This window comes from Euleptes europaea, chromosome 3 (genome assembly GCF_029931775.1).
Source record: "Euleptes europaea isolate rEulEur1 chromosome 3, rEulEur1.hap1, whole genome shotgun sequence".
In the NCBI taxonomy this organism is placed as follows: Eukaryota; Metazoa; Chordata; class Lepidosauria; order Squamata; family Sphaerodactylidae; genus Euleptes; species Euleptes europaea.
Genome location: NC_079314.1, coordinates 9,845,425 through 9,858,358, shown reverse-complemented (window position 1 = coordinate 9,858,358; position 12,934 = coordinate 9,845,425). Strand labels below are relative to the sequence as shown.

General features: G+C 54.0%; 1 protein-coding gene across 4 annotated transcripts in view; it reads left to right on the top strand.

Moving 5' to 3' along the window:
* Nucleotides 1-12,934, top strand: part of MARK4 (microtubule affinity regulating kinase 4) — a 37,992-nt gene that overhangs the window by 6,299 nt on the left and 18,759 nt on the right. For all 4 annotated transcript variants that reach the window (XM_056846189.1, XM_056846188.1, XM_056846191.1 and 1 more), the window contains exons 2-3: nt 9,144-9,410; nt 11,336-11,389. In XM_056846189.1, coding sequence (XP_056702167.1) covers nt 9,144-9,410; nt 11,336-11,389 — 321 coding nt within the window. The remainder of the gene's footprint in view (nt 1-9,143; nt 9,411-11,335; nt 11,390-12,934) is intronic.

The window sequence follows — 12,934 nt, the reverse complement described above, 5'->3', positions numbered from 1 at the left end:
CCTGGAGCAGAACACGTGAAGCTGCCTTATACTGAATCAGACCCTCGGTCCATCAAAGTCAGTATTGTCTACTCTGACCCGCAGCGGCTCTCCGGGGTCTCAGGCAGGGGTCTTTCACGTCACCTATTTGCTTAGTCCCTTTAACTGGAGATGCCGGGGATTGAACTTGGGACCTTCTGCATGCCAAGCAGATGCTCTACCACTGACCCACAGCCCCTGTCTGCTAGCAGCCACTCTCATCCCCTTTTAAAACCATCTATGCCTGTGGCCGTCACTGTGTCCTCTGGCAGTGGATGTCTGAGCCTATGTTGTTGTTGCTGTTTTGCTCTTTTATGCAATCGGGTATTTTAATAATATTTTTGTACTCCACTTCGAGCTCTGGGAAAGGGGTTTATAAATGGCCTGAAAGGAAGGACTCGATCCCACCCCTCGCTTGCAAAGCCCACACAAACACGGGGCTGGGTGCCTTCGCATTGGCCCAGTGCGTGTCCCCCCCCCCCCACCGCCTGTGGCTCTTTCCGAGCTGGGAGGCTGGTGTTCCAGTGCATTATTGATGGGCTGGGAGGTGGGAGGGAGGGGTCTGCCTGTGGGGCTGTGCCCTCCCCCCCTCACCCTGTGCTAGCCTGACAGGCAGCTCTCCCTTGTATCCCACAATGCACTGAGGCATTCCTGAATAGCCTCCCGTGGGAACAGAAAGCCAGCTTTTCAGAAAGGGCAGCCTATGACAGCGAGCGCATTACCAACCAACACCCCCCCCCCTTTCCAGGAGGCAGGGGAAAAAAATCCATAAATGCCGGGATGCTTTTTCCGGAGCGTGCAAGATAAGCGGTTTGCGGGGCTCTTTCTCTCCCTTCACCTGCCACCGGCGCTGCCCTTTCTTTGCTGGGGTCGAGCCAGGATTTCTCCTCTGACACCCCTGGAGACCGGGGCTTCTCTCCCAGAGCTCACCGCTGCTGGTCAGGGCTGACTCCGTCAGTGCAGGAGAGTCGCCAAGTGAATTGAAGTGTGGGGTGTGTGTGTCTGCAGTTCCCCTTCCGGGTGGGTGAGTTTTGGAATATTGGGTTCAGGAGTGGGTTGGTAGTTGGTACTTTTCAGGGGCTACCACGTTGCTCGCTCGCTCTGGAATAGGCTGTTCTGTGCAGGAGCGTGGGGCTGGATGGTACTGGGGGGGAGCGTTGGGGCATGAGAGGTTGCCGTTTGCAGAGGTCTTTCCAGAGATCCATGTGTTCAGGAAAAGTGCCAGCGATTCCTGTAGGGGAGCTGGAGAACCGCACTGTGTACATTTCTAGGTGTATTTTGGATTGGGGAGGGGGCTGTAAAGCAAAACACAGTTAGGCCAACAGGTGCTGAGTGCCAAGCAAGCATGGAAACTCTGTCCCAGGGTGGCCGAACCTGACCGCGCCCCTGCTGAGAGCCATTCGGGGGCCCTGCTTATTCAAGCGAGCCTGCCCCAAAGACCTCTGTCCGCTTGTCCAAAGGCACAGGAACCCTGTGACGCGTGGAAGAGCGTGGAAGAGCTCTGATCAGAGGGGGGGGGGATCTGCAAACGCGGTGGTCTCCTTGTGTTCTCTCTGCCTGTGGGGAAACTTCTTGCAAAACCCAGGAGGAGGGAGAGCCGAGGAGCGATCCGGTCCCAGCTGGCCAGTTTGGTCCCCTCCCTTTCTTCCCTGCCTTGTTTAACTGAGAGTGGCTGGGCCTGGACGTCTGCCCCGGAGCCTTTCCTTCAGGGAAGGACCGAGATTGGGGATGAAGGGAGGAGAAGGAGGGTACCGGTAGTGGAAAAGGGTAGTTGGGACCCCCACAGCACCGCCACAGGTGGCACGGAGGAGAAACTAGCTTCCCATCCTCTCCAGCAAACCCCCTTTAGGTGCCAGGGGTCTGGCTTATTTGGGGAGGGGGTGTCCTGTGGCAAGGGGTTTTGCTCCCTGCCGAACTGCTGCCTCTCCCTGCAAGGCCTTAGGTGTGTGCCGGGTTCTGTTTTTCTAAAGGAAGCTGGAGGTCCGTTGGGCTGAGGGGGAATCTTGTGTGGGGGTTGCCTCAAAGAGGCTTGGGAGGTGTGGGTGGGTGGGTTGTCTGAAGAAAGCCCCTGGGCAGCTTGAAAGCCTGTGGTGCTACTCTGGCCTGGCACACTCTCCCAGCTGCCTGCTACTGGCAGGGCTACTTGGCAGGGGCCGCGGCTCAGTGGTAGAGCATCTGCTTGGCATGCAGAAGGTCCCTGGTTCAATCCCCAGCATCTCCAGTCAAAGGGACTAGGCAAGTAGGTGATATGAAAGACCTCTGCTTGAAACCCTGGAGCGCTGCAGCCGGTCTGAGTAGACAGTACTGACTTTGATGGACCGAGGGTCTGATTCAGTATAAGGCAGCTTTGTGTGACCATGTGACCATGTCCCTGGTTCAATCCCTGGCATCTCCAGTTGAAAGGACCAGATAGGAGGTGATGGGAAAGGTGTCTGCCCTGAGACCCTGGAGAGACGCGCTGGTCTGAGTAGTCAATACTGGTCTTGATAGGCTGATGGGCCGATTCAGTCTAAGGCAGCTTGATGTGTGTACATGTGTTCACTTCATCAGGTGCGTGAAGTGAATCCTTTGTCTGCATATATATATATACACACACACGTGGCAGTGCAGGGGTGCTTCTGGGCAAGCCCCATCAAGATCAGGGTTCAAATCTTTGCCCAGACAACAGGCTCACCGAGGAGGTGTCGAGCGTGGCTTAACTCTCTCTCAGCCTAGTGCACCCTGCCGGGTTGTTGTGAGGAGAAAAAGAGAGACTCTCCCCCCTAGAATGCGACTCCGAAGAAAGGCTGGATACCGTTGTGTCAAACAGCTTAGAAGTGCTATGAAGTGCACATCATAGCTCGAGCGTGGGGCAGGTCAGTCATTTTGTATTATTTAATGTCCGAAGGGAGTATGATTGCCAACTTGGAGCCGGATACCTGACCCCCAAATAAGTAGCCATCTTATCAGTTGCTTTGCCCTCAAGATGAGAAAGAAAGGCTGTTTGTTCTCTTTGGAAACATGTAGCCAGCGGGTGAAGGCTCACGGTCAATGGTGCTCCGAGAACCTTTGCCCCCCCACACACACATACACCAGTGGGAAAGAGATCTTCAGAGCCTTCTTTTCCAGAGCCTACCAGAGACCTGTGCAGTTTGGGCCCTTCCAGGGCCATGGGAGACCCCCAGCCAGAGCCCAGGTGGCTGCCAGGTGGGTTGCTGCTCTCCTGGTTTTACTGGTCCATGTAGGCAGGAAAGAAACCCCCCATGATCACACCCAAAGCAGCCTTCTGCTGAACGTCGGTCCATCAAGGCCAGTATTGCCTATTCAGACTGGCAGCTGTTCCCCAGAGTCTCAGTCAGAGGTCTTCCGCATAACCTGTTGCCAGATAAGGATCTGGAGAAGTTGGGGATTGAACCTGGTGCCTTCTGTGTGCAAAACAGAGGCTCAGCCACTGAGCCACAGCCCCTCCCAAGTGCGTGAGTGAACACATGAAGCTGGCTTGTACTGAATCAGACCTTCAATCCATCAAGGTCACTGTTGTCTCCTCAGGTTGGCAGTGGCTTTCCAGGGTCTCAGCCAGAATTCTTTCCCATCACCCACCAGCGTGGTGTAGTGGTTTGGAGCGGTGGGCTCTCATCTGGTGAACCAGGTTCGATTCCCCACTCCTCCACATGAAGCCATCTGGGTGACCTTGAGTCACAGCTCTCTTGGAGCTCTCTCAGCCCCACCTACCTTACAAGGTGTCTGTTGTAGGGAGAGGAAGGGAAGGAGATTGTAAGATGGGTTGAGTCTTCTTAAAAAGGAAGAGAAAATCAGCATATGAAAACCAACTCTTCTTCACTGCCAGATCTGATGAAGGATGCTGAGACTCTTGAAAGCTCATGCCCCAGACATCTTGCTGGTCTCTAATGTGGTACTGGACTAAAGCCTAGTTTCCAGTTCTTTTAACTGGAGATGCCAGGGATTGAACCTGTGACCTTCTGTGTGCCAGGCAGGTGCTCCTCCCCTGCCATGGCACCTCCACAATGCAAGATTCTCCTGGGGGGTCCCCGTTGAGCCGGGATGATGTCAGGCCTGGGTCCTTTCTCATAGCCCAGAGGAGACCAGGGCTGCTCTCTTCGCCTGCCCAGCCCCAGGGGCTCCTGGAACCCCCCTCCACCCTTCGCTCAGCGCACATCAGGTTGGGCTCCTTGCTTGACTTCTGTCCTCGCTGCTGCGCATGGAGAAAGCAACTTCTGAGGCAGAAAAATTCACCTCCCGGCTCTCAGATTTGGTCCACTCAAAGAAATGGAATAGAAAAACAGCTCTTTGTGTGCAGGAACCCCACGGTGGGCAAGACGCAGGGGGAGGGAATCTTGATGCTTGGAGAGGGGCATCCTTAGGCTGCCAGGTTGGGGGGGGGGCTTCAGGAACTGGAGTGGGTGGGATGGCACCTGCTGGGCACTCGGGCTGCCTCCCGCTCATCCCAGGGAAAAACCTGTTAAGGTCCTTCTTGTGCCAGTTTACACTCTTGAGTCTCTTGAGTCACAGTTTTGTTCTTTTACTACATTCCTGATGATGACGATTTCTTGCATTCATAGAGCAGTGTATTCAACATCTGTACTTGAAAAAACACACCAGGTTTTAGAATCTATATTTTAAAAGTTCAGATCTGAATTCCTGAATACAAGTGGTTTCTGGATGTCTTATGTCTAGGATAATTCACAGTGGGTAGCCGTGTTAGTCTGTCTGCAGTAGTAGAAAAGGGCAAGAGTCCAGTAGCACCTTAAAGACTAACAAAAATATTTTCTGGTAGGGTATGAGCTTTCGTGGTATCTGAAGAAGTGAGCTGTGGCTCACGAAAGCTCATACCCTACCAGATTATGTCTAGGATGTATTTTGACTGGGTGGGGGATATTAAGAGCACATTTGTTGTGGTTTTTCTTTTGCCCTTTTTAATTCTGTTGGGCCACTGTGGGCATCACAGTTCACACTGATGGATGGCTGCAGAGGGCACGCAGGTGGGGTCATTCCACACAGGGGGAGGGGGCCACTTTTGGGAGCCCAGCCGTGGGATGGTGGGTGTCCACTGGCAGGTACGGCTGGCCTCCTCTGGATCTTTTTACTCCAGTTTTTCCAAAGTGCTGAGAGAAGAACAGGCCTGCCAGCGATAGAGTTTGCAGGAGATTCTGAAAACTTTCCCTCCCTCTCATGATCCTGTAGCAGCATAGCTGAGCAGGAGATTTGGCTCACTGGCTGCTAAGGCAGGAGCAGAGAGGAGAGGCAGCCTGGAAGTGTGGTCGGAAAAGCTGAGAGGACCAGGCATCTGGCAGGCCTCCCTCCAGAGGTGTGCCACCATTTTCAGCTGGCCTTGTGGCTGTGCCTAGGACAGCAGCCTAGACGTAGACATTTGTTGGGTGGTGCTTTTCTCCCTACCGGGAGCTGCTTTGCCAGCTTCATGTTTGCATCTTGGGCTGATGTGGAAATAGGTTTGCCAACCTCCAGGTGATAGCTGGAGATCTCCCACTATTACAACTGATCTCCGGGTGACAGCGATCAGTTCACCTAGAGAAAATGGCTGCTTTGGCCATTGGACTCTATGGCATTGAAGCCCCTCCCCTCTCCAAACCCTGCCCTCCGCAAGCCCCACCCCCAAAATCTACAGGTAATTTCCAACCCAGAGCTGGCAACCCTATGTGGAAGGGACGGGAGCAGGGTCAGTAAAGAAGTTTGGCTCCTGGCCTGTGTTTGCATGGCAAGGGGAAATGGCCAAGTAAGGCCCCGGAGCCAAGGGAACCAGCTGCTGGGCTTCTGAACTGGTGATGTGCCCAGGAGGAGACCAGGCTAGATCCTATTGGAAGGAGCTGTGGTTCAGTGGCAGAGCCTCTTCTTGGCAATCAGAAGGTCCCTGGTTCAGTCCCTGGCATCTCTAGTTGAAAGGATGAGGTAGCAGGTGATGTGAAAGACCTCTCTGCCTGAGAACCTGGAGAGCAGCTGCCGGTCTGAGTAAAAGGAAGTATTTCTTCACACAACACATAGTTAAATTGTGGAACTCCCTGCCCCAGGATGTGGTGATGGCTGCCAACTTGGAAGGCTTTAAGAGGAGAGTGGACATGTTCATGGAGGAGAGGGGTATTCATGGCTATTAGTTAGAATGGATGCTAGTCATGCTGCATACCTATTCTCTCTAGTATCAGAGGAGCATGCCTATTATATTAGGTGCTGTGGAACATAGGCAGGAAAATGCTGCTGCAGTCATCTTGTTTGGGGGCTTCCTAGAGGCACCTGGTTGGCCCCTGTGTGAACAGACTGCTGGACTTGACGGACCTTGGTGTGATCCAGCAGGGCCATTCCTATGTTCTTATGAGATATTGATGGGCCAATATCTGATTCAGTATACGGCAGCTTTGTGTGTTCAGAACGATGCAAGGCGCTCTTTGGCCAATGTTTAGGCCATTGTGCCTTCCAAACTGTGCGGTGGGAGGAGCAGTGCAGCTGCTGCGAAGCTCCTTGCCTTTCCTTCCGGTGGGGAGGGAGCCTTTCCAGGCCCTGGGGGTGCACACCTCCCTCTGGGATTTCCGGCGGGGAGGGTGGGAGCCCCACGTTGCCTTCCATGGCCCAGATACGAAACTGCAGCTGCAGCACTCTGACTCCATCAGGATATGACTGCGTGGATCCAGCGCTAATCACTACCTTTGTGCCTCTGATGGGGCTGGAGGGGCCCGCCCCGTCTCTCCGCTGTGAACTGGTGGTGTTTGGTTGCGGTGTGGGGGGGGAGGCTCCACCCCAGGAGTGGCAGCATTTCAGGTTCGTTCTCATACCAAGCAACCCAATTTGAGGCAAGAGACGCCTGCCCTCCAGAGAGTTGGATTTCGTAACTGGTTGAGGTAGCTTTTGTCACGCTCCGTTGGCAACCCCCATGGCTGGTGGTGGAGTAGGGATTGAGAACAGGTTGTTTGACGTGCCCCCCCCCCGATAAGAAACTGGGCTGTAGGAGCCAAATTGCCAAACCTTCCATTCACATGGCAGCCCCACTCTGCCATGGAAGCCCATTGGGTGGCATAAGAACATAAAAACGGCCCAGCTGGATCAGATTCAGGCCCGTCAAGTCCATCAGTCTGTTCACACAGTGGCCAACCAGGTGCCTCCAGGAAGCCCCCAAACAAGACGGCTGCTGCAGCAGCAGCATCCCGCCTGTGTTCCACAGCACCTAGTATAACACGCATGCTCCTCTGATCCTGATGAGAATAGGGATGCATCATGACTAATATCCATTTTGACTAGTAGCCACGGATAGCCCTCTCCTCCATTAACATGTCCACTCCCCTCTTAATGCCTTCCAAGTTGGCAGCCATCACATCCTGGGGCAGGGAGTTCCACAGTTTGTGCATTGCGTGAAGAAATACTTCCTTTTATCTGTTTTGAATCTGTCACCCTTCAGATTCAGCAGATGACCCCGTGTTCTAGTATTATGAGAGAGGGAGAAAAGCTTCTCCCTTCCCACTCTCTCCATACCATGCATAATTTTATAGACCTCTATCATGTCTCCCCTTCACCACCTTCTTTCCAATCTAAACAGCCATAAGCGTTTTAACCGCTCCTCATAGGGCAGTTGCTCTAGTCCCCTGACCTTGGGCCAGTCACACACACTCAGCCTAACCTACCTCGCAGGGTTGTTGCGAGGGTAAAATGTAGGAGAGGAGAACAACGTAAGCTGCTTTGGGTCCCCATTGGAGAGAAAGGCTGGATAGAAATGAGGTGAATAAATAAGTAAATGTTAAGGTGTGGAGCTTAAACGCCCCCATCAGTGGCTTTTTAAGAGGATTCAAGTTTATCAGGGGCAGGTATGTCAATAGCTGCTGGTCATGGCAGCTCAGATTGGAGCCTCCAGATTTGGGGCAGTCTACCTTTGAGTTTCCGTAGCTGGGGACAGAGAAGAGAGGACTAGTCTCTCCACCATTTCATCCTTTCGAGCTCCTGAGGTGCCCCTAAACATACAGGGAGCACCAGTCTAGCTAGACTTCCGCCTGTTCCTTCCAGGCAGCTCTTGAGTTCTGCATTTCTTTCTTGGGAGAGAATTATTGGCTCATTAATCTGAGTTAGATTTAGGTTCCGTAGTTTCCACTTCTGTGCGCATGTGTTTGTGTGCACGTGTATTAGACTTCCGTTTCTCATATATCTGTTTCAAGCGGATTTTTATAGGTGATCTTACAGGTGTGTTTTGTCATTGATGGTTTCCAATGCAGGTCTTAATTCTAAAAACAACACAACCCTGTGTTCTGGGACTTGGACCTGCCTATAGGAAGGTCTGTGGCAAAGGGACACCCCCGCTGTGCCACTCCGAAGAAGAGGTGCTGCCGAGCCGCCTGGAGAGTGGCTGGGACTGTTGATCCCCATAATCTCCTTGGACTAAAGATCTTTTGCTTTCTAAGCTCGTTAAGGTGACCGGCTTCTCTGGAGAGGATCTGTGGGGCTCCGTTGCCAGTCCTGGGAGGAGGCGATGTTGCCCCTCTATTACATTTTGTGGAGTGCTTCAAATGGCAAAGTTTTTTTTCCTTCTGTGGGCATCGGCAGGGGTCACAGGAGGAGTGGGGGGGAGGCAGGTGTGAATTTTCTGCATTGTGCAGGGAGTTGGACTAGATGACCCTTGGGGTTCCTTCCAGCTGTATGTTTCTATGTTATTAACTAACATGTTTTCAAGCCTTCGAGGGTTTTGTGAGCCAGAGTGGGAGGGGGAATGTCTTGTTGGGTCAATGATACTTCCTGTTCGTGGAAGATGTGCCTGTGAAGAAGTGGAGTGTCAGGAGTCATTGAGTGTATGTGCAGAGTGCTTTTCCTCACCCGTGTGAAGAACATGAATCTTTGGGATTCCAAAGATGCCTTTGTCAGGGAACCGTGAGCCGGGGCACCTCTTTTGAGAAACCTCGCACTGCCCAGAATGGGGGGGGGGTATATGGCAAATGAAAACAGGTAGGTTTTGCTTTTCAGAAGAACCGAGGAGTTTCTTAGGTCTTGGGTGTGCTTCTGCTTACTGGTACAACATCTGTGGGCAGAGAGATTGTCGGCCATGAGACAGGGTTGTGCCAGGGCAGAGGTGGGGCACCTGATTCCAGCCCCCGCTTTTTGTTCTGGGTTTGCACTGTGACGCCCTCCTCTCTCCCTTCTAGCACCAGCGCTGCCCCGTGGTGACGCTCGACCCCGCGCCCAACCCGGCAACGCCGCCCCTCTCCCCCCAGCCCTCCACCCTGGCCAGTAGCCGCTCCGAGAAGGGCTCGTCATGGTCCAGCCGCTCGCTGGGTGCCCGGTGCCGCAACTCCATCGCCTCCTGTGCCGACGAGCAGCCCCACATCGGCAACTATCGCCTCCTCAAGACCATCGGCAAGGGCAACTTTGCCAAGGTCAAGCTTGCACGCCACATCCTCACCGGCAGAGAGGTGAGGCCGGAGCAAAGCGGGGCGGGGAGGGGCTGGTTGTGGGCTGTGGGGCAGAGAGGTCCTGGAAGAGCCTGTCCTAAAGACCCTTGGCGGGGCCCCCAAACCTCAGGCTCTGGTTATTTTAACGTATTTATTTGTTGACTATATGTATAGTCTGCCTTTTCCACTGAACAGATCGCGCAGTCAATATAAGGACACCTCTGATAAGCAACGTACTAGTGCTAGGATTTCAGAAATCTGAATAACCATAACGTAAGGTAAAGTGTAGACGACCGGGGAAGGCAATGGCAAACCACCCCGTAAACATAGTCTGCTTAGTAAACGTGGAGATGTGACGCCACCTCATGGGTCAGGAATGACCCGGTGCTTGCTCAGGGGACAACCTTGACCTTTAAGAGACGTCATGCAGAGTGGAGGTACAATGCAGAGAAATAGATAGAATTACATCCGTAGAGAACAAGGGAGTGCCAGTAGGGAAACTCGAGTTTGTTTATTTATATTTTCGATTAATATCCTGCCCCTCCCCCACTGCAGCAGGGCTCAGGACTGGTAACACCAAATCAAATACGTTTTAACAACAGAAGCAATTAAAACAGGTTAAAATCCATAAAATACAAATAAGATGGCGCCCCAAGTTCCCAGCAGAGCAGACTCCCGAGAATAACAAACCCCCCACAAAGTAAGTGAGGTGGGGGACTGAGGGGGTGCATATAGAAGATGTGGAGGGGGGGGGCTCTGCCTGGTGACTGGTGGATGTAATAGAGCAGCCAAAGGTCTTCAAGCATGCGCCTGGTGGGACATCTCCGCCTTGCGGGCCCTGCGGAACGGGGCTAGATCCCCCAGGGCCCTGGTCTCCTCAGACAGAGAGTGCCACCATGCAGGAGCCGCAGCCAAAATAGGCCCAGGCTGAGGGCAACCGGACTGCTCTCGGGCCAGGGACCTCCGGCGGAGTTTGGGAACTAGAGTGAAGCATCCTTGGGGGGCGGGCGCAGCGGGTGAAGCGGTTCCTCGGTCCAGCAAGTCTGAGGGTCCCAGACCATTAAGGGCTTTTAAAGGTTAAAACCAGCACCTTGAACCTGATCTGGAAGCGTATCAGCAACCAATGCAGCTGACGGAGAAGAGGTTGAACAGAAACTCTCCAAGGGGTGCGGCAAACAGAATTTGTATCCTACAACTCAGTGTTTATAGTCCACAGCCCCTTTACCTTTATAAAACACCTTCCTCAGCGGGCATATGAAGAAATGAAACGTTCTTAGGCATGGTACTGGAGAGGAGATCAGGTATAAGTATTTTAATAAATAAATGAGACAAGCCACAGACCCACCCACCCCGCCCCCCATACCGCCTGCCATACAGGGTTATAACACCAATCTGGTGTTGCAGAACTACTGTGGGATTACCCCAGGAAGCCCTCGGCAAATGCTAAGTGAGGCTGTGGTTCTTGCTGCCCGTGTCCAGGGCCCCTGTTTGCGTGCCGGCCAGGGGGCCCTCTTGAGTCTCTCCTGTGAGAGAGAAACACGGAGGACGGCTTTGGGCTCTCCCGAGGATCCTGCGCCCGCCGTCAGAGAATCGCTTTCTGGAGGTGGAGCGCCTTGTGCCGGCCTCAGCTTGAGCCTCGCTTGTGTGCATGACATGGACGTAAGCCGCAGGTTGTCCCACGGCAGGCCTCCCTGTGAGGAGCGGGGCCTCCCTCCATGTGGCTCGGCCTGGACTGGGCTGTGTTGGTCTAGGTGATGGCCAGAGCAGGAGCACAGGGGATACATTCCCTTGTGAGAGTAGCCTGTAGGGGTGGGGCACAGGGAGGGGCCATTTGCCAGTCGTTGGCAAAAGGGTGGGGGGCTGGAGGCGGGTGCACGGTGACCCTCCCCCCAGCCCCCCACTCCCTTTCCCCCAGAGGCTGACTTTCTGCACTCAATTTCTTTTAGGTGGCCATAAAAATAATCGACAAGACTCAGCTGAATCCGACAAGCCTCCAGAAGGTGTGTGTTTTGGGGAAGGGGCGCGGAGTGCATTTTGCCTTCCCCCAGGTGGAAGAGCCCAGGTGAAACACACACACACAAACACACACACACACCCTGGGGTGTCCCCAGCAGATTTTCAAAGGGTCCCTCTGGTTCAACAGAAACAGCATGTCAGACTAGGATCTGGGAGATCCGTGCTCTGCCATGGAAGATTGCTGGGCAACCTCAGGCCAGTCTAAGCCACCCTCATAGGGTTGTTGTGAGGATAGAATGGAAAGCTGGGTTCACCTTGGAGGAAAAGGTAGGATGAAGTGAGGTAGGTAGATGCAGGATGAGGGAATGGAAAGCTGGGTTCACCTTGGAGGAAAAGGTAGGATGAAGTGAGGTAGGTAGATGCAGGATGAGGGAAGGGGGGGTTTGGGCGTGCAGCCGTCACTGCTGTGGAGCTGCACATGGTGGAGATCCTGCTGGTGTAGATTCATTCCCAGAAGTTCCATGTTGGACCCTCCACACAAATGCACCACCAGGCACTATTTGCCTGGCAATGTTCAAGGCCCCCTCACAGTGCTCTCTGTCCCCCCCACCCCCCACGAAAGAGTTCTTGTTCTGGCCGGGAGATATTCCTTTCCAGGCAGCCCCCAGTCTGAGACGGGAGCCTCCTCCCCCCCAGAGCCCCCTCCCCGAGATTGACCTTGCCCCCCCCAGGCAGCTCCAATTGCTGCCACCGGTCCCTCTCCTCATCCCCCCCATCCCTTCCTTAATTAGCGCCGGGAGTCCAAGTTGGTCGCTGTGGTAACGCCATCTCCTGCCAGCACAGCGTCGTGCTGAGGGGGAGTTGTGGGGGGTGGAGTTGCTAATTAGTGGCTGGATTTTCCAGGACAAATGAGCTGGGGGGGGGGAGAAGGCATGGATTGTGGTGCTTGCCCTCCCTCTCCGCATTTAGTCATTTCCCCAACAGGAGGAGGAGAACTCCGGATCCAAGTTGCTGATCTGCCCATCTTCCTCGGAGGGGGAAATCTCCACCTTCCGGTTTCACATCTTCTCCCCCACCATCGAAATTTGTGCTCCCCGCCTTCTGTGGCCAGCAGGCCTAGCGATGGCCATGCGTAGAGAAAATAGTAATTAATCCTGAAAGAAATAGCTAGGGTCTCAGGGTTGGCGTGTACTGGGAGGCCAGCTGGTTTGGCCCTCCAGGTGCTGGGGCAGCCCCCTCCCCCCAGACCCCCCCCCACATAGATCACCTGCCACGCGTAGGGGGAAGGGGCCTTCTCAAGAAAAAGCGTTCCAGAGTGACTCCAGAAAGTGAGCCAAGCCAGAGACTGCAGGCGCTGATAAGCCACTGCACCGTTTAGGACTTGGCTCTACCCCGGGAAGCCCCCGCCCTGAGGTTAGCCTTTTAAGGGCTACGGGACTTGTCATTTGCCACAACACAGTGGCCCCACTGGGATATATGGGTTTTTTTAGGAGCAGGGCTCACCGGGAGCCATCTGGAAGGAAACGGAGTCTCCTGCCTCAGGGCCTTTTCTGCGGGTGCTCCCGTCCCACTGCGCTCCTTCTCTGCAT